The 20964-nt window shown below is 52.2% G+C and overlaps 1 protein-coding gene across 3 annotated transcripts in view; it reads left to right on the top strand.

Annotated features, from left to right (window-relative positions):
* BRD4 (bromodomain containing 4) overlaps window positions 1–20964 on the top strand; it is a 46400-nt gene that overhangs the window by 22865 nt on the left and 2571 nt on the right. For 2 of the 3 annotated variants that reach the window (XM_034071945.1, XM_034071944.1), the window contains exons 9-20: window positions 674–802; window positions 2657–2866; window positions 4373–4572; window positions 6429–6730; window positions 8130–8240; window positions 14519–14571; window positions 15115–15511; window positions 16993–17535; window positions 19242–19354; window positions 19519–19678; window positions 19806–19936; window positions 20594–20805. In XM_034071945.1, the coding sequence (XP_033927836.1) occupies window positions 674–802; window positions 2657–2866; window positions 4373–4572; window positions 6429–6730; window positions 8130–8240; window positions 14519–14571; window positions 15115–15511; window positions 16993–17535; window positions 19242–19354; window positions 19519–19678; window positions 19806–19936; window positions 20594–20805 (2561 nt within the window). The remainder of the gene's footprint in view (window positions 1–673; window positions 803–2656; window positions 2867–4372; window positions 4573–6428; window positions 6731–8129; window positions 8241–14518; window positions 14572–15114; window positions 15512–16992; window positions 17536–19241; window positions 19355–19518; window positions 19679–19805; window positions 19937–20593; window positions 20806–20964) is intronic. The other variant, XM_034071946.1, reaches the window with a different exon arrangement.

Genomic DNA, 20964 nt, shown 5'->3' with positions numbered 1-20964 from the left:
CCCTGGAGATGCTCAGCATTGGGTTAGAAGCCTTACCTTAAAGCTGGGCATCCATAGTCCCTTACTTAACTTTATGGCTACCAAGCATTCATCCATGCTTTAGAAATCCAGCTTTAGCTGGGAATCTGTAATTCCTTAATGGGAAACCTTTAACCGTTTAGTTTCCAAGCATAAATCCAATGATTTACTGATCCAGTCTCTTGGCTATGGGCTGAACTCGAGCACACACAGTTTAAGCTCAGCTCTGACTCCAGCTTTGCCCAGTTTAGGCCCATGCTTTAGATCCAGAGGACTCAATTGTCCCTTCCCACAGCCCATTCCATGCTGAGGTTCCACCAGGGCTGAAGCCACAGGGATCATGGCTCTTCCTTATTTCTTCTTTAAGAAGGTGGCTTGGAGGGCACATCCTCATCCTGTTCACATCATTTAGGGTGCCCTGAGCCAGCTGCTTCTTTCTGAACCATCCATATCCCTTTGTTTGACCCAAATCTGTTGTTCTTTGACCAAAATGAGGTGGGTTTTGGCCAACATTTGGCACTCTTTTGGCCAGAATCAGTTATTCCAGCATAGGGTGCGTGAAACCCATGGATGTCATGGATTCCCTCACCCTTTTGAGCTATTTCCACAGTTAATAGCAGAGTTTTGATGGGTTTTTCCCCCTTGTCCTTTCCAGTCGAAGCTGGAGAACCGGGAATACCGGGATGCGCAGGAGTTCGCGGCAGACGTGCGGTTGATGTTCTCCAACTGCTACAAGTACAACCCTGCGGATCACGAGGTGGTGGCCATGGCACGGAAGCTGCAGGTGAGGACCCTGTTGTCACACCATGAGGTCTCAGAAGAGCATCTCCAGGGTGGGAGGTGATGGTCAGGAATCCCACTTCTCCTATGGAAGTGATGCTGGGAGCGAAGGAATCAGCCCAAGTTGCTCCTTTAAGCTCTTTAGTAGCATCTTTATCCCATCTTTTCACCTCTTGATCAGGGAATATGTGGCTCTAAAGGCTCACTCTTGTCCTGGATCCCAAAGCTCTCGCTGCTTTAGTTCCAGCATCCTCATGGGGAACGTTCCTGCTGTTGTTCCCCAAGGATTTGGCACTAAGGAGAAGCCCCATGTCTCAAACACATTCAGCTGCTCCATAAAACCCTCCCCATTCCCTCATTCCTCAAGTTAACTGGAGCTGCCACAAGAGGACAAGTGGCCAGAGGAGGAACAAGCACTTTGCTCCATATGGATCTGGGGGGTCCAAGCTCCTGTGGGTGCTGGAGGAGCTCCCAGGAGCCATGGAGGTTCCAGAGCTCCTGTGGTGGATTTTGGTCCCAACCATGTCACCTCCTGGGGCTTGGCCATCCCAAAATCCACATAGAACAGCACACTGAGAGCTGGGAAGATGTCTCATCCTGTGCACGCAGGATGGGCTCAGCAGGATGTGAGGTTGCAGGAACCACATCCATTGGGATTGTAAGCATGGAAAAGCACAATTCCAGCAGCAGGAACTGGTGGTGGAGCTCCCACTACAGGAAAGGAGGAGGAAACCCCTTGAGGCTTGGGAACAAGGCCAGAGGTGCAGGTTGGGACTTGAGCTCCTGTAACCAGCCCATGTGTTGGCCAACAACGATCCTGATCCCTTCATCCTGGAGGTGCCAGCCTCTGGAATATCCTGTTCTGCTGCTTTTTGGTAGCACGTCATCATCAGAAGATGGATTGAATTGTCAGGCTTGATGCCAGCTCATGGGAAAGCTGGAGAGGGGCTTGGGATAAGGGTTTGGAGGGATGGGACAAGGGGGAATGGCTTTAAACTGACAGAGGTTGAGGTTGGATATTGGGAAGAACTTCCCCACTCTGAGGGTGCTGGGATACTGGGATGGGTTGAATGGAGAAGGTTTGGATGCTCCATCCCTGGCAGTGCTCAAGGCCAGGTTGGATGGGGCTTGGAGCATCCTGCTCCAGTGGAAGGTGTCCCTTGGATGAGCTTCGTTCCCTGATCCTATGACATGTTGGCACTGGGAAGTGAAGAACCTCCCTTTGCCTCTGGGGGTAATGAAGAACTGGAATTCCTGGTTCATGGAAGACAATCCTTGGGATGTAAACAGCCATTAAAGGCAGTGATTGAGCAACAGATCCACGTGTGTGTGTGATTCCCATGCTGGAGGAGCTGGGAATCTCCTCTTCCAGTGTCTTCTGCTCCCTTATCCCCTAATACTTGAGCCTGAATATCCAATGAAGTCAGGAGCAGATGGAAGCAGCATCTCCAGGACCTGGAAAAGCTCCTGCTGCTGGAACAACCAACCAGGGGAGCAAAGGACTTTTCCCACCCGTGGGATAATGGGAATTGCCCCAGTTTTACATCCCTCATTCTTGAGGATAACAGGAATATCATTACACAAGAGTTTGGCTTGCATGGAAATGGTTTTCATGGGAAAACCCAGGCAGGTTGAAGAGGAGTAGGGATTGAGGCTGCAATTCCTGCCGTGTATCCATTGTGGAAGCTCTCAAGAGCCTGAACAATGCAGTTTGAAAGGGGTTTTGCCCTTGGAGATGATCCCAATTCCATCTGGATTGGGAGCTCTCAGTATCCATACGGAATGTGGTTGTGATCCCATTGTTCCCATTGCCTTTGCACCATATGGAATGATCCCATTGTTCCCATTGCCTTGGCAGGACGTGTTTGAGATGCGCTTTGCCAAGATGCCGGATGAGCCGGAGGAGCCTGTGATCCCAGCCTCGTCTCCCGTGGTGGTGCCCCCCCCCACCAAGGTGGCTCCCCCCTCCTCCAGTGACAGCAGCAGCGACAGCTCCTCGGACAGCGACAGCTCCTCCGATGACTCCGAGGAGGAACGTGCCCAGCGGCTGGCGGAGCTGCAGGAGCAGGTACCGTGTCCATGGGGATGGAGGGGACGGGGATTGGGAATGCTGCGATCCCAAAGGCAGGAATTCACTGCTTGCAGTTGGTGGTTATGGCAGCAGAGTGATTCCCAAAGGCAGGAATTCACTGCCTGCAGTTGGTGGTGATGGCACCAAAGTGGTTCCCAAAGGCAGGAATTCACTGCCTGCATTTGGTGGTTATGGCACCAGAGTGGTTCCCAAAGGCAGGAATTCGCTGCCTGCACTTAATGCTTATGGCACCAGAGTGGTTCCCAAAGGCAGGAATTCACTCCTTGCAGTTAATGCTCATGGCATCAAAGTGGTTCCCAAAGACAGGTATTCACTCCTTGCAGTTACTGCTTATGGCATCAGAGTGATTCCCAAAGGCAGGAGTTCGCTGCCTGCACTTAGTGCGCATGGCACCAAAGTGGTTCCCAAAGGCAGGAATTCACTGCTTGCAGTTCCTGATTAGGGCTCCAAAGTGATTCCCAAAGGCAGGAATTTGCTCCTTGCACTTAGTGTTTATGGCTCCAAAGTGGTTCCCAAAGGCAGGAATTCACTGCCTGCACATAGTGTTTATGGCTCTAAAGTGGTTCCCAAAGGCAGTTACTGCTCATGGCACCAGATTGCTTCCCAAAGGCAGGAATTCACTGCCTGCACTTAGTGTTTATGGCACCAGAGTGGTTCCCAAAGGCAGGAATTCACTGCCTGCACTTAGTGCTCATGGCACCAGAGTGGTTCCCAAAGGCAGGAATTCACTGCCTGCACTTAGTGCTCATGGCACCAGAGTGGTTCCCAAAGGCAGGAATTCACTGCCTGCACTTAGTGCTCATGGCACCAGAGTGGTTCCCAAAGGCAGGAATTCACTGCTTGCAGTTACTGCTCATGGCACCAGATTGCTTCCCAAAGGCAGGAGTTCGCTGCTTGCACTTAGTGTTTATGGTTCCAAAATGGTTCCCAAAGGCAGTTACTGCTCATGGCACCAGAGTGCTTCCCAAAGGCAGGAATTCACTGCTTGCACTTAGTGCTCATGGCACCAAAGTGGTTCCCAAAGGCAGGAATCCACTGCCTGCACATAGCGTTTATGGCTCCAAAGTGGTTCCCAAAGGCAGGAATTCACTGCTTGCAGTTACTGCTTATGGCTCCATAGTGATTCCCAAAGGCAGGAATTCACTGCCTGCACATGGCTGCTGACTCCAGCCCCTCTGGAGCAGGAATTCACTTCCAGAGGTTGTCCTATCCGTGCTCAGCACTTGAATCCCCTCAAATGATGGTGATGGGAGCTGGAAGAGCCCATAGCAGAGCCCATAACAGAGCCCATAGCAGACCCCATAGCAGAGCCCATAGCAGACCCCATAGCAGAGCCCATAGCAGAGCCCGTAACAGATCCCATAGCAGACCCCATAGCAGACCCCATAGCAGAGCCCATAGCAGAGCCCATAGCAGACCCTTCAGTGTTCCCATGGGATTGGAGCCGGGATGCATCCCGATTGGAATGTGTCTCCTCCTCAGCTCAAGGCTGTGCACGAGCAGCTCGCAGCCCTGTCCCAGCCCCAGCAGAACAAACCAAAGAAGAAGGAGAAGGACAAGAAGGAGAAGAAGAAGGAGAAGCACAAAAAGAAGGAGGAGCTGGAGGACACCAAGAAGATCAAAGCCAAGGAGCCACCATCCAAGAAGGCCAAGAAGAGCAACAGCAACAGCAGCACCTCCAGGTCAGCCCCATCCCCATGGGTTTCCTTTCCTTATGGCTCATGGATGGAATTCCAGCTGGGATTCCTGATGGGGAATGTCAGGCTCGAGGGCAGCTTTGGGCTTTGGAGCTGCTCCAAACACTCCAAGTGGGGAAGGGGAATCCCATGGAGTTGCTCTGTTGCAGCACAGCTCCATGGATCCACTTGGTTTTCCTGGTTTTCCCTTTCTTTGGGAAGGGTTTGGGAGCTTGGAGGCAGGTTTGGAGTGCCCCAAGTGGAGATAACCACAACTGGGGGTCCCTGGAGCTGGTTTTTCCCTTCTTAAGTACCAGTTTTAACACGGATGCTGGGCTTTGTGTCCCCATATGGGATTCCAGGCTCAGGGACAGCCTGTCCCAGTGAGCAACAGGCAGCAACAGTTGAGCTTGGGTCTGTCCAAGTGTGGATGTAAGGAATTCCCCTCTGGAGCTGCTCCTGTTTGCTCCATGACCTCCTGGAGCTGCTCTTCTCTTTGGGAGAGCGGCTCTTGGGATGGGCAGCTCAGCCTTGGGGGTGTAACAGTGGCTTGAGCTCAGCTTTCTTGCCTAACTATAGGTCGAGCTCAGTTTTGAGTGTCTTAAAAGCAGTTTGAGCTCAACCTTTAGTGTCTTAACAGCAGGTTGAGCTCAACTTTGGGAGTCTAAGACCAGTCTAAGCTCAACCCTGGGTGTCTCAGTCAGTTTGAGCTCAACCTTTGGTGTCTTAACAGCAGGTTGAGCTCAACTTTGGTAGCCTAAGACCAGTCTGAGCTCAACCTTGGTGTCTCAATCAGCTTGAGCTCAACCTTGGGTATCATAACAGTGGGTTGAGCTCAACTTTGGTAGCCTAAGAACAGTCTGAGCTCAACCTTGGATATCATGACAGTGGGTTGAGCTCAACTTGGGTATCATAACAGTGGATTGAGCTCAACTTTGGTAGCCTAAGAACAGTCTGAGCTCAACCTTGGATATCATGACAGTGGGTTGAGCTCAACTTTGGGAGTCTAAGACCAGTCTGAGCTCAACCCTGGGTGTCCCAATCAGTTTGAGCTCAACCTTTGGTGTCTTAACAGCAGGTTGAGCCCAGAATTCTTGCCTTATAGTGGGCTGAACTCAACTTTGGGTATCTCCATCACAGCTTGAGCTCAACCTTGGGCATCTTAAGAGTGGGTTGAGCTCAACTTTGGGAATCTAAAACCAGTCTGAGCTCAACCTTGGGTGTCTCAATCACTTTGAGCTCAACCTTGGGTATCATAACAGTGGATTGAGCTCAACTTTGGTAGCCTAAGAACAGTCTGAGCTCAACCTTGGATATCATGACAGTGGGTTGAGCTCAACTTTGGGAGTCTAAGACCAGTCTGAGCTCAACCCTGGGTGTCTCAATCACTTTGAGCTCAACCTTTGGCTTCTTAACAGTGGGTTGAGCTCAACTTTGGTAGCCTAAGAACAGTCTGAGCATAACCTTGGGTGTCTCAATCAGTTTGAGCTCAACCTTTGGTGTCTTAACAGCAGGTTGAGCTCAACTTCGGTAGCCTAAGAACAGTTTGAGCTCAACCTTTGGTGTCTTAACAGCAGGTTGAGCTCAACTTTGGTAGCCTAAGAACAGTCTGAGCTCAACCTTGGTTGTCTCAATCACAGCTGGAGTTCAACCTCGGGTGTCTAGCAGCAGTTTAAGCTCAGCTTTCTGCCTCCTAGCCTCACAGGTGAGCTTCAGGCTCAAGCTGTAAATGCAGAAGAGACTCCCCTGCAGTAAACCTCAAACCCAGCACGGCTCAGGCCTCACCTGCCCAAGCTCTGGGCCTGAGCAGCTGCTCTCCTTGCTTAGGCTCTGCTCTCCAATAACCTCTCCTTGTTCTCAAGCAGCAAGAAGGAGCCGGTGGCCGTGAAGAACAGCAAACCCCCTCCAGCCTATGAGTCAGAGGAGGAGGACAAGTGCAAGCCCATGTCCTACGAGGAGAAGCGCCAGCTGAGCCTGGACATTAACAAACTGCCTGGGGAGAAGCTAGGCCGGGTTGTCCACATCATCCAGTCCCGAGAGCCTTCCCTCAAGAACTCCAACCCCGATGAGATCGAGATTGACTTTGAGACCTTGAAGCCCTCCACGCTGCGGGAGCTGGAGCGGTACGTCACCTCCTGCTTGCGCAAGAAGAGGAAACCTCAAGGTACTTGTTAGCCTCCCAGCCTGCTTTTCCCCCTGGTTTTAGGGATTAAGATGGAGATGGAGAAGGAACATAGGGAGCGGCTGCTCTGGACCTTTCTCTGCTCCATCAGAGGGGTTTTACTTCCTTTAATCCCTTTCTTTCACTTACTGCTCCAGTTTCACAGCCCTGATTAAATCCCAACACGGAGCTGGAATGTGCTGGCCCCATATTCCCATATATCCATCATCAGCATTTGAGTTATAATCAATATCTGTCCAAAAGAGAGTAGAGGTGGGAGAAAAGGAATTCCTCCCCATTGGCATCCATGGAACACTCTGGAATGGGGCAGGATTCAGGCTGAGCTTCCCACCTCCACTTGGAAGTAGAAAAGGGGTTTCCCCCTTTTAGAAAAGGGGTTTCCACCTTTAGAAAAGGTTTTCCCCCTTTTCTAATACATTTGGGAGTTCCTTTTGAATGGATATTTTAGTCTTTTTTCTCTCTTTTGATCTATTTTAATCCCTTTCAATAGTTTAATCTCATTCCAACCGATTTTCAATACATTTATCCATTTGTTACAGCCTCAAATTCAGTTTCTGTACATATTTTATACCCATTTTTCTTGTTAACATCTCCTAAAATCTGTCTTTTGTTATAAATACACATTTATTAATGGCTGAAGAACAATAACACTCTTCTGGACCTGAATCACCCACAGAAAAGGAGATGTGGCAGCAAGCAGAGGGAGGGGGTTTAAAGGGAATCTCTTGATTTCCCATGGCCAAGGGATACCAGTTACATCCTGGGATAAATCCATATGGAAAAGAAGCCCAGTTTATTCCTGGGAGCTTCCTTTCTACCTCTGTACCCTGGCAAACATGGATTGGAGTTCTTTAGTCTGGAGTTCTAGGGGTTTAGTGAAGGGCTCAGACATCACCCTTGGCTTTGAGCAGCTCTAGGCTGTAGCTGCCTGGGTTTAGTCTCCCATTTAAGCTACTAAAATCAGGGAATTTTATCCTTTTCCACCTTTTTATCCCAACAACTCGAAACCAAAGTTGAGTTTTCAGCCACATGGGATTAACCCCCAGCTCCTGCTGGACACAGGGTGGAGGAGAAGCCCCCATGGGTTTAGGGTTCCCATAAGCCCAAAGTGCCAGAGGGGTTTAGGAGGCTGAAGAAGGAACAATCCCTCTGTTAGGCCAGGCTTCAATCCCACTGCTCCCAGTCCTTTGGGACATCACGCTTCACCCTGCCCCAAGTCATCACCCCAACCGCCTCCAAGACCCCAGCCCATCCCTACAGGGATCAAAATCAGCAGAGACGCGGGATTTAAGCCTGGCTTAGCTGGAATGTTGGGATGCTGCAGGTCTTGGCCTCAGGGTCCCTCCATAGCCTCTAACACCACGCTGTTGTCTTCTTGCAGCAGAGAAGGTGGATGTAATTGCTGGTTCCTCTAAGATGAAGGGGTTCTCCTCCTCCGAATCTGAGAGCACCAGCGAGTCCAGCTCCTCCGACAGCGAAGAGTCAGAAACAGGTTAGATGCAGCTTATTTAACGCCTCAGTCCTAGCCCTGGTTTTCTGTATAAATAAATACATTTTCATTCCTGGCTCGGTCTTTTAATTATTTGATTGTCTTTCCTAATCAACCAATCCCTGCTCTTGTTGCTGGCGTTGGAGCTCGGCACCTTAAGCCCGACACAATGATTTTTCCTAACCTTTTCCTTGCTTAACCTCAGGCTTAAGCGCTCTAGACCGCGCGCCAAGGTAGCTCGTTGTCTGCTTCATGGCCTAGGTTGGTGTGTTGAGAGAGCCATGGGGCTTTGAGCTCCAAGGAGAGCTTGGAAACGTGGTCCTGCGCCGCAGGGAGGGGAGAAGGATGGAGGAAAGAGGGGAGAAGGATGGAGAAGTGTTGGGATTTCACAGCAGCTCGATTAAAAGCTTAACTTCTGGCACCAGATGATGTCTGCTCAGTGGAAGTCTTAACCTGCCGTCATAACGTGGGCTTAAACTAGGCTGTTCTTCATGGTCGTGCTGTCCTTGCTCCTTGGGTTTAGGGAAGCAAAGCTTGTGCCGTCACTTGAAGCTGCGTTTAGCTGCTTGGGCAGCTCGGAATCCAGAGGTTAAGCTGGGCTTAAGGCAACGTTTGCATCCCCAATGGGTTGGGAAAGCAGGAGATGAGCGGGGCAGAAAGTAATGGGGGTTTCTTGTCATGCCTGGTTGGGTGCAGAGGGCAAAAGGCATGGGGGAAAGGAGCAGAAATCCCCCAAAATGAACTAAATCCCCCCAAATTGAACAGGATTGATGGGATTCGCCTTTGGGCTGGTGCTTCCCAGCAGTATCCACCTTTGAGGGATGTGTTTGTCTGGGATAAGTCGGTATCCTCACCCAGTTTTACCTATTTTGATGTGTTTTGAGTGGAAATGGCCTTTTCCTTGTGATGGAATGTTGCGGGTTGGCTCTTGGCAATCAGAAATTGGAATTAGTTGGTGCTGAATCTCTGGCTTTGATCCTCTTAAAACCAGTTTTATCCCATTTCCCTTGATTTATCCCAAGCTCCCAATGGGATCCACCAAAACCAGCGTGACCGGTTAATCACAACCCATCCTATCAGTCACATTGGCCAACATCAGCTAATCCCAAATCCAGAGCATTGATCCCATGGTGCCCATCCATTAAAATCCACTCACTAAACCTGCCTGCTGTGATCCCCAAATTGGGTTTGATCTAAAATCCTCTGGTTTCCCCCCAAAGCCCATGATCCTCAGCTGTGGTTTCTAGGGATCATCTCAGGGATATGAGGTGGGAGATGGGAATGTTGGGGCTGTGACAGTGCCAAATGCCTCTCATTTCAATGAGCAGCACTGATTAAACATGGGATCAGCCTGGAATCTTCTCCATGCAAAATCCCATTCCAGCATTCCCATAGAGAGGAAAATGCTCTTTTTGGAGTGTTTCTCCCCAAACACTGGCTCTTTGGATGTGGAGAAGCCCAGAGGTTGCTCTTACATTGATGTTTTGTCCTCTTTTTAGTTGTTCTTCCCCAAATCCCACATCTCTCCAGTGTTGCCATCCCAGTACTTGGGATTGAGTTGGCCAACATAGGCTGATGTTATCCACACTGGTGTTTGGGAAAGGCCTAAGCACGGATAAGCTCAGTCTGCCACCACTGGGGGATGAATCTCACCTGGAATGCTTTGGGTTGGGTGTTAATTGTGGGAATGAAGCTCTTCTGTTCAGCTAATTCCCAATCCCAATGAGGTTTTCCTGCCATGCCTGATAAGACACACGCTTAAACCCCTGACCACAGGAAGATCCAATGGATCTTCCCCATCCCAGTATGTGCCATGTTACCGTTGAGCCACTTGTAAGTGGGATTTTAAGATGGATTAAGACCTCTTAAGATGGTTTAAAGCATTTTAAGATGGTTTAAGACCTTTTAAGATGATTTAAGACCTTTTAAGGTGGTTTAAAGCATTTTAAGATGGTTTAAGGCATTTTAAGATGGTTTAAGGCCTTTTAAGATGGTTTAAAGCATTTTAAGATGGTTTAAGGCATTTTAAGATGGTTTAAGGCATTTAAGACCTTTTAAAGTGATCTTTGAAGAGGTTAAAAGACATTTTGAGTTGTTTTAGATCTCTTAAGACTCTGTTTTAAGACGTTTCAAGATACTTTAAGACCTTCTAAAACCCTTTAAGATGCTTTAAGACATGTTTTGGACCCTGAGCATTCTCTTGTTGGCTTAGATGATGTGCTTTGAATGACCCCGAGCAGGACAGGGCCATTGATTTTGCTGTTGTCCAATACTGAGCTGAGGATTTGCTTTCACATTTGCTCCTTCCCAATATTCCCTGTGCTGATTCCTATTGGATTTGCCAGAAGAGGAGGTTAAGTCTGGTCTAAACTGGGGCTGACACCCTGAGACCAGAAGCTGGGATTGATTGCACTTAATCACAGCTCCATTCTCTTCTCCTTTAAGTTGCCTTGGTGCATTCCAGAGCTTTGGAAATGGGAATTCTTTCTGTTGTCCCCACTTGACCCCATGTGATGGCTCCATCCCACCCTGCCATTGGATGAAATCGGGAGTGTTTAGCCCCAGATCTGCTTCAAAGGGAGAAAAAGCCATAACGACTAATGCTAAGGCTGGGTTTGTGGCACTGGGGCTGAGCCTTTGGGATCCCATTGGTGCTGATGGGAAGGGTTAATCTGCTTTAACTGCTTGTAATTCACCATTGGAGGATGCAGATGATCCCAAATTCCAGCACCTGGGGTGGGCTTTTTGCTTGCAAACAGCCAGGAATGAGCTCTCCAAGTCCCTTGGATGCTTCTTCCAGCATCGCTGCTTAGGCTGGACTGGGATTCAGCCACATTGGGCAGCTTAAAACCCATCTTCTCTTTGGGAAGTGACCAAATTTGGGCTCATTTCATGGCAAAGTGGCTGGTTTCTGCCTGTGCATCCTCACTGAGCAGGGTTTAACCCCCCTATCCTTCAGGAGATGCTTCCCAAGGCCCCCAAAAGACCCATTTGTGGGGATGAAATCACAGAAGTGCCCCCATAGCAATTAAACCCTGAGGCTCCTTTTGCTTTCCTAACGACATTCCTAATGGTTATGGTTAAAGCAGGCTTAAAAGGTGGGATTAGAGCTGCCTGGAAAAGCCAGTTTTGGGGTTGGGAAGCTGCTTTCAGCAGTGCTGTTGCAGTGAGTTGCTGGGCCTGTGTTAGGAGGAGCATTGATCTATGGCTGGAGTAACATCAGGGCTTGGTGGTGTCTCATTCTGGGTCTAAATCCCAAGGATTTGGTTTCATTGAGCCTGGTTTGAAGTCAAAAATACCCAGGTTTCATTCAGAGGTGCCCAGGGTCTTGGTTCAAGTCCAGATGTACCTGGGTTTAATTCCAAAGTACTTGGGTTTAAATCACAGCAACCTGGGTTTGATTCACAGGTCCCAGCATTTGCATGGAACTGGGCTTATATCACAGGAAACTGGGTTTTAATCACGGGTATTTGGTTTAAACCAGAACTCTTGGGGTTTAATCCAGAGGTAACCGGGTTTAAGTTAAAGGTTGGATTCCCAAGCATGGTGATGGATGCTGCTAAAGCACTGATGTACCCACTGCATCCTCCATGCTCTGGTTGAATCCAATGGGGTTTAATCCTTGATCCATTTGGGATGGGTTGACTCTCCTTGACCTAACTTAAGTCTTTGTCCCAACCTTGATGCTCGGTGGCAGAGGACAGAGGTGGTTTAGGCTTGGTTTAGCTGCAGGTACAGGCAGGAACCACCACCCTTGCTTAAGCTTGGCTATGGGGAACCTCAGTCCTCACTGGTGGGTGGCTATGGGGCAGGCATGGAGGTGACACCACCGTGCCCATCACAGGGACAGAACAGCCCCACATCCCTTTAGGCTGAGCCCAAGAACCCTTCCCAATGGGAAACACTCCCAAGTGCCTTGTGGCATCTCATGGGCCTGGCTTGCCACTGGCTCTGAGCTGAGCATCCTTTCCTTGGGCGCAGCACCCATCAAGTGGCTTTTGGGCTGAAATTAAGCAGATTTGGGTCTGATTCAGATTATTTTGGTGTATTTAATGGGATTTGGAGACTAACATGATCCAGTTGTTCTTTGGCATCTCGATTTTGGGTGGCTTCATGGAGCCTCTATGGATCTGCTCCCATTTCCAACAGCAAAGCGAATGAATATCCCTGTTTCCCACCATTAAAGAGGCCCCATCGTGGCTCTGCTGCCCTAAAACCTTTTTCTATCAAAAAAATGATCTTTTATCTCCAATTAGACCCAAAAATGGCTTTTCTTTGGGTTTCTCTTTTCAACTCCAGTCACTTGTCCCATTTCTCAGCAGAATTCCCCCAAATAACTGGAGAAGATGAGGATTTAGGGAAGCCCAAGGAGATGCTGGTGGTGGGAGCAGAGCCTCCTGCACTGGTTTGACCTTTCTGTCCTAACCCCATCTCTTGATGATGTCACAGGAATGACCTTTTCCTTGAATCCCAGATATTCCGCTCCATGGATGGGATTTAACAGTGTCAGGAGATGGGATGTGGCTCATTCCCAGTGTTCCTGCTCCGTGGCTGAACTCCACCTGTATCCCAGTGGTGGAAGAAGCTTCATCCTTTGGTTGGGTTGGCCAAGCTCATTCCATCTTTCCAATGCCACCGGATGATCCCACCAGGACCATCCATGGTCTTTGTTGGCTTCCTCTTGGAGAAGGGTCTCCCAGAGCATCCGTCTCTCCTGATCCTGGCTCCATCCAAAGCTTTTCTCCTCATTTTGGGCTTTCTTCCCCATCCCATGAGCACTTTTATCCCGACTCAATAGGACCAGATGGAAACTGGGGACTCCATTCCCAGCAGCTGCATCCGGATGTGGTTTATCCATAGGGAGCATCTGGAGGACAAACTTGGCTCCACTTCTTGTCCTTGCTGCTTCTGTGGCATCAGTGAAGAGCAGTGAAGTCCTCAAGGATGTTCCTGATGGAAGTTGGGGCTTTTGGGAAGGGGGTTTACACCCAGCATCCATCTGGAGCCATGGATGCCCATCCGGAGCCATGGATTGCTGTCTGGAGCTGTGGACACCCATCCAGGTCCATCATCACCATCCAAAGCCATGGATATGTGTCCGCATCCATGGATGCCATCCCCATCTATGGATACCCATGTGGAGTTGCAGACACCCATCTGGAGCCATGGACACCCATCTGGATCTGTGGATCCCCATCCAGAGACATGGACACTCATCTGGATCCCTGGATACCCATCTGGATCCCTGGATACCCATCTGGATCCAGGAACGCTCACTTGGATTCAATGGACACCCAATGCCCATCCAGATCCGTGGCCAACCCAACCCATCACTGGGATGCTCTCAGGAATCCCACCTCTTCCCAACACATGGTGGCATTTTAAGCCCCATCTGACTCTTCACAGCGTTCCTGGATTCTGGCATCTCCTGTGACCTTCCTCTTCCCTGTCTCCTGCTCTACCTTTATCCACGGATCCACTGGATCCGGGTTGTAACATTGGGAATCCTCCACTATGGGCTCAAAAAGCCTTTTCCAAGGAAAGCAAATTCCTGGTGCTGCCTTAGAAGGAGGAAGCTCAAATCCATTCAGTTTCCAGTGAATTCATGGAATTCCTGCAGGGATTTCAGGGATAATCCATGTGGGAGATGATCCCTGTGGATTGAGACCTTTTCCTCCCTTCCAAACCATTGCTGTGAGGGTTTTCTGGGCACATCCAAGCCAAAATCCCATCATGTAGGAGCTGGAAAAGGGAGTTTGGGCAACAGCTGGTGGTGAATTCCTGGTTTCTGGCATGGTTGGAGGAGGGAATCCTGGGAAAACATCCCCCTGGCCCCAAACTCCAACTGCTTGTTGGGCTTTAAGAGTGTCTGGGATGGGGGAGATGATCCCATGGGAAGCTGCCGGTCCCAAACCCGTGTTTAGGTGGAAAAGAGGATGGAGAAGTGCTGTTTGCGTCGCAGGGGTATGAGATAGCTCCTTATTGTCCCTTCCTCCTTCCCTTCCCTTTGGGAATCACTGCGTCTGGTTGAGCAATGGCTTTATTTGCCCATTGGGTCTTGGTTCATTGCAGTGGAAGGATCCAGGGCTCCTTTCCCTTTGGTTTCTTCTCCTTTGAGCTCCAGTTCTCGATCCCATGTGTGCTGATGAGGTCCCATAGGTGATCCAGCTCCATCCATTCCCAGCACCTTCCCCTTTGCCGGTGCCGGCGCGTGTGGACGGGGCAGTGGGTGCCAGGGCTGTGGTACTAACACATCTCCTCTGTTCCCTTCTCTTTGGCAGAGATGGCTCCCAAACTGAAGAAGAAAGGGCATTCGGGGCGAGAGCAGAAGAAGGTATGGACCAGGGCGGCCTCCTGTGGGGATGGAGATGGGATGGAGACCCCAGGGAGGTCGGGAATGCCGGTGGGAGCATCACCAATGTGCTTGATGGGTTGATGCCGTTCCCTTGGCCAGCCAAGGAGGAGTGTGGTTGATTGGTTGGCTTGGAAGCTGGACCAGGGTCTCCAGGTTGGAAGGACACCAGGAAGGTCCAGCAGGAAGGATGGAGAGTGGCTTTGGATATAGGGATATAGGGATAGGGAAAGGGGGAGTGACTTTAACCCGATAGAGGTTGGGAGGAGGGGAAGATTGGAAAGCTGGGATTGGGTGTTGGGAAGAAGCTCTTCCCTGTGAGGGTGATGGATGGAGCTGTGGCTGCCCCATCCCAAGGCCAGGCTGGATGGTGCCTGGAGCATCCAGATCCAATGGAAGGGATCCTTGCCCATGGCAGGGCTTGGACCTGGATGATCCCCATGGTCCCTTCCACCCCATCCCACCCCAAGGAAGGGTTTGGTGCCGCAGCCTCTCACTGCTGCTTTCCTTCCTCCCCTCCCACAGCATCACCATCACCACCACCAACCGGTGCAGCAGCAGCCGCCGCCGCAGCCTCAGCCTCCACCGCAGCAGCCTCCTCCTCCTCCTCCTCCTCCACCGCAGCCGCTGCCACCGCAGCCGCTGGCACCACCGCAGCAGCCACCACCGCCCCCCCCGGCACCACCGGTCCCACCACAAGCTCCTCCACCACCAATGAAGTCTTCTCCTCCTCCACCCTTCGTCCCTGCCCAGGTCCCCGTCCTGGAGCATCCTCTGCCCGGGACCATGTTCGACACCATGACGCATTTCACCCAACCCATCCTGCACCTCCCGCAGCCGGAGATGCCACCGCACCTGCCCCAGGCGCCCGAGCACAGCACTCCTCCCCACCTCAACCAGCATGCCGTGGTGTCTCCTCCAGGTGAGCAGGGGAGGGAGAGGATGGGGTGTTCCTCATTGGGATGGGAGGAAGAGGATGGCGTTGCCTTCCTCATTGGGGTGGGAGGAAGAGGATGGCGTTGCCTTTCTCATTGGGATGGGAGGAAGAGGATGACGTTGCCTTCCTCATTGGGATGGGAGGAAGAGGATGGCGTGTTCCTCATTTGGATGGGAGGAAGAGGATGGCATTGCGTTCCTCATTGGGATGGGAGGAAGAGGATGGCGTTGCCTTCCTCATTGGGATGGGAGGAAGAGGATGGCGTTGCGTTCCTCATTGGGATGGGAGGGAGAGGATGGCGTTGTGTTCCTCATTGGGGTGGGAGGAAGAGGATGACATTGCCTTCCTCATTGGTATGGGAAGTAGAGGATGGCGTTGCCTTCCTCATTGGGATGGGAGGAAGAGGATGGGAAGGAGAGGATGGCGTTTCGTTCCTCATTGGGGTGGGAGGGAGAGGATGGTGTGTTCCTCATTGGGATGGGAGGAAGAGGATGGCGGTGCCTTCCTCATGGGGATGGGAGGGAGAGGATGGCGGTGCCTTCCTCATGAGGATGGGAGGAAGAGGATGGTGTGTTCCTCATTGGGATGGGAGGAAGAGGATGGTGTTGCAGTCCTCATTGGGATGGGAGGAAGAGGATGGCGTTGCCTTCCTCATTGGGATGGGAGGAAGAGGATGGCGTTGCCTTCATCATTGGGATGGGAGGGAGAGGATGGTGTGTTCCTCATTGGGATGGGAGGAAGAGGATGGCGTTGCCTTCCTCATTGGGATGGGAGGAAGAGGATGGCGTTGCCTTCCTCGTTGGGATGGCAGGAAGAGGATGGCGTTGCCTTCCTCATTGGGATGGGAGGAAGAGGATGGCGTTGCCTTCCTCATTGGGATGGGAGGGAGAGGATGGCGCTGAGTGGGATTTAATCCCTCCTGGAGGATGATGGGGATGGAGGATCCATGGGTAGGCAATAGGAGGTTCTCTGCACCATGGTGCTGTTACCGTATCCCCAACTGGTTTGGGTGGGAAAGGACCATCCAGTTCCAACCCCTTACCATGGGCAGGGACACCTTCCATAGAGCAGCTTGCTCCAAGCTGGCCTTGGACACTGCCAGGGATGATGTGGTTTCTATGGGTGCTATGGTTTAGTGTGAGGTGTCCCTGCCCATGGCAGGGGGTTGGAACTGGATGATCTTGAGGTCCTTTCCAATCCTAACTATTGTATGGTTCATCCAAACCTTCTCCATTCAACCCATCCCAGTGTCCCACCACCCTCATAGGGAAGAGCTTCATCCCCATATCCCCATATCCCCTCTCTCCCTATTGGAAGCTGTCCCTCCTCATCCCACCCTTGTCCCAATCCCCTCTCCAGCTCTCCTGGAGCCCCTTTAGGCCCTGGAGCTGGTCTAAGGTCCCCCCTTAAGGAGAGACCCACCCCAGCCCCATAGCATCCCCCCTAACGCTGTTCTTCCTCCCCAGCTTTGCACAACGCTCTGCCTCAGCAGCCCTCCAGACCCAGTAACCGCGCCGCAGCCCTGCCACCGAAGCCCCCGCGCCCACCGCCGGTGTCCCCAGCGCTCAGCCAGCAGCCCCTGCTCCCGCAGCCGCCGCTGCCGCAGCCGCCGCAGGTCCTGCTGGAGGACGAGGAGCCTCCGGCGCCGCACCACAACCTGCCTCTGAGCACCAGCCAGATGCAGCTCTACCTGCAGCAGCTGCAGAAGGTGCAGCCTCAGACTCCTCTTCTCCCTTCAGTGAAGGTCCAGTCGCAGCCGCAGCCGCCGCTGCAGCCTCCGGCGCATCCGGCTGCGGTGCCGCAGCTGCAGCATCCGGCGCCGCCGCGGCCCATGCACATGCAGCCCATGCCCTTCCCATCACACCTCCCGCAAGGCCAGGCTCCGGCACCACCACAGCAGCCACAGCAGCAGCATCCGGCACCGCAGGCGCCGCCGCCGGCTAAGCCGCAGCAGGTCATCCAGCACCACCCGTCACCGCGGCACCATAAGCCAGATCCATATGCGACCGGTGAGGAAGGGGTAGGAGGTGGAGGGGGGGGTGGGGGCAGCAGTGAGGAGGAGGATGATGGAGGGCTCATCATGGTGTGGGTTTGGAGATGGGAAGTGGTGGAGGGGCTCAGATCCATGAGGAACTGGAGCTCCGGGTGTGGAGGGGCTCAGGGAGAGGATCCTGAGGGGCTCGTGTTGAGCAGCTCAAGGGTTTGAGGAGCAAGAGCCTGGAGGTTTTGAGCATCTCAAGAATCTCATTCTGAGCATCTCAAGGGTCTCATTTTGAGCATCTCAAGGGTCTCATGTTGAGCATCTCAAGGGTCTCATTTTGAGCATCTCAAGGGTCTCATGTTGAGCATCTCAAGGGTCTCATGTTGAGCATCTCAAGGGTCTCATTTTGAGCATCTCAAATGTCTCATTTTGAGCATCTCAAGGTTCCCATTTTGAGCATCTCAAGGTCTCATTTTGAGCATCTCAGGGGTCTCATTTTTAGCATCTCAAGGGTCCCATTTTGAGCATCTCAAGGATCTCATGTTGAGCATCTCCAGCATCTTGAGGTTCTCCAGTATTTTAGATCTCAAGGAGCTCAAGTTTTGGATGTTATTGAAGTGTTTTTGAGGGTCTTGCTCACTGTTCCAAGGACCTCAATGTTCTCTGATCATTGAGCTCAGGGATATCAAACATTTGAGGAGCAAGGATCTTGGATCCTGTGGGATCTCAGTGACCTCAGAGGAGCTCCCGGATTTCAGGTCTTTGAGGGCCTTGGTCTCAGTCCTTTGAGGATCTCAGGGCTCTTGCATTCATCACCACCCTGGCCTGGATGCTCTCTTGTGGAGCTGGGGTCTCCTTCACCCTCTTAGAGAACAGGGCTATGGATGCCCTATGGAGGCTTCCCAGTGTTCCTGGGATCATGGTCCTGGATAACACGGTTGCCTGATGGAGAAGAAGGGATGCTCTATGGGGAATCCCTGCGTGTGACCTCCAGCCAATGGCATTAAACGTGGCCACAGGGCTCAGCCTTCAAGGTTGGCTTGGGAGATCCCAGATCTCCATCCTGGTCATGGTGCCACCACTGACATTCCTGTTGGGAATGTCTCCAGGTGGGATAACTCCATCTGTGTTGTGCTTTGGAGACAGCAGCCATCAAACCATCAAACCCATGTGGTTCAGGAGGTCTCGCTCCTGTTTTTGCTTCTCCACATGGTTCTCATCAGGTCTTTGCTCCTGGAGTTGTCCTCAGCTCCGTGCAGGGATGAAATCCCTGGATCTGAATGGATGAGGGCAGGAATTGCTTGGAGCTGCTTCTACCTGCAAAGCTGCCATGGGCAGCGGGACACAATGGAGCTCCTGAAGACCTCCCATTGCTCATAGAGCAAACCCGTCCCACTGCAATGGCTTGGGGCTGGGCAAGGGGCAGGCAGGGCAGTGTCAGCACTTGGCTGTCCATAGGGAATGCATTTCCAGCCAGGAATACCGATGCCCCACCAGGAACATCACTTACAGGGGGGACACCACATCCGAGCATCCCTAAGGCAGGACAAGCCATGGAGCATCTCCTGCTCCCTGCAGCGCTTCCAGCCGGGGTCCATTGAGGACCTCCCACCATTGATGCAGGATGGGATTATCCTATGGGATGTGCTGCTGGATGGGGTTGGGATGAGGGGGGTGATGCTTGGCGTGCGCCGTGGTGACGATGGTTACTGATTGCTGCCAACCTGTTCCCAGGTCACTTGCGGGAAGCCCCTTCCCCTCTCATGATGCATTCCCCACAGATGCCGCAGTTCCAGGGTTTGGTCCACCAGTCGCCACCTCAACAAACTATCCAGCCCAAAAAGCAGGTAAAAAGGGGTCCAGGGACCGGCCTCAGCCCCATCACCAGCCTGGGACCACAGCACCGAGAGCCATGGGGCAGCTGTTCACAGTGGGACATTGGGAAGCGAGGGGTGGGATTGAGGGATGGGCATCGATGACTGGGTGCTGAGGTGGGTTTGTGCTGTGGTAGGAGATGAGAGCTGCCTCCGTCGTCCAATCTCAGCCCATGGTGGTGAAGGAGGAGAAGATGCATTCGCCTGTCATCCGTAACGAGACCTTCAGCCCCCCATTGAGGCAAGATCCACCCAAGCACCCGGAGAGCATCAAACCCCCTGCTCACATCCCACAGAGTGAGTGCTTCCCATTGCACCCTTCTCGTGGCCACCCCATTGCAGGGCCTGAGGAGGCATCACCCCTAATGTTGGGGTGTTCCTCTGGGGGACCCTGATGGGCTCTGACAGCAGCTGTTGGTTTTAGGGACGGAGATGAAGCCCATGGAAGGGGGCAGACCCGTTATCAGACCCCCGGAGCAGAACCCACCACCACCAGGGGTGCAGGAGAAGGAGCGGCAGAAGCAGGAGCCCAAAACCCCTGTTGCCCCCAAAAAGGTAAAAGATTGGGGAAAACCCCCCAAAATTCAAGGTAAACCTCCTAAAATCGAGCAGGACTATGGTGCTCACCAGAAGGTTGGCCAGGATGTGGTGGTTTCCACCTAATTCCATGTGTAGAAAGATGGAGAGAAGCTTTTGACCAAGACCTATAGGCCAAGGGGCAGGATTTAAGTGGGAAGAGGTCTTTGGAAGTGCTTCCCTGTGAGGATGCTGGGACCCTGGGATGGGATGCATGGAGAAGGTTTGGATGCCACATCCATCCCTGGCAGTGTTCAAGGCCAGGCTGGAGCAAGCTGCTCTATGGAAGGTGTCCCTACCCATACCCTACCTCATGTTGAGCATCTCAGGGGTCTCACTTTGAGCATCTCAAGGATCCCATTTTGAGCATCTCAAGGGTCTCATTTTGAGCATCTCCAGGATCTCCAACTCAACTACCCATGGCTTGGAGTTGGATGAGCTTTAAGCTCCTTCCCAACCCATTCCATGCTTCTCCCATTCTGAGTGTGCATGTGGAGCCTCCTGCTTGGCTCTGGGGGAGAAGACACTTCCCCACCACTCCCACCCTCCAACCCTGGTCATTCCCCCCCATGGCAACAGCTCCAGGATCATTCCCAGCCGGAGCAGCTCTTACCACATCCCTGTCCTTGTCCCTAGGACCTGAAGATCAAGAACATGGGCTCCTGGGCCAGCCTGGTGCAGAAGCATCCGACCACCCCGTCCTCCACAGCCAAGTCCTCCAGCGACAGCTTCGAGCAGTTCAAGAGGGCAGCAAGGGAGAAGGAGGAGAGGGAGAAGGCTCTGAAGGCTCAGGCAGAGCAGGTGGAGAGGGAGAAGGAGAGGATGCGACGGGAGCAGGAGAGGATGAGGTGAGAGCAGCCCCAGCCCCATGGAAGGGGTTTGGGGGGTGGGAATGGGCCATGGAGTGAGCCCATTGTGGGGCGCGCATCACATCTGGTGGCATAAAACTGATCCATGGCATGATCCCATCTCCTGGCACAAGTTTCATCCCATTCTTACGGCACAGA

Source organism: Melopsittacus undulatus, chromosome 23 (assembly GCF_012275295.1).
Source record: "Melopsittacus undulatus isolate bMelUnd1 chromosome 23, bMelUnd1.mat.Z, whole genome shotgun sequence".
Lineage (NCBI taxonomy): Eukaryota > Metazoa > Chordata > Aves > Psittaciformes > Psittaculidae > Melopsittacus > Melopsittacus undulatus.
Note: the sequence above shows the minus strand (reverse complement) of the source record. Positions and strands in the feature narration are given on the sequence as shown.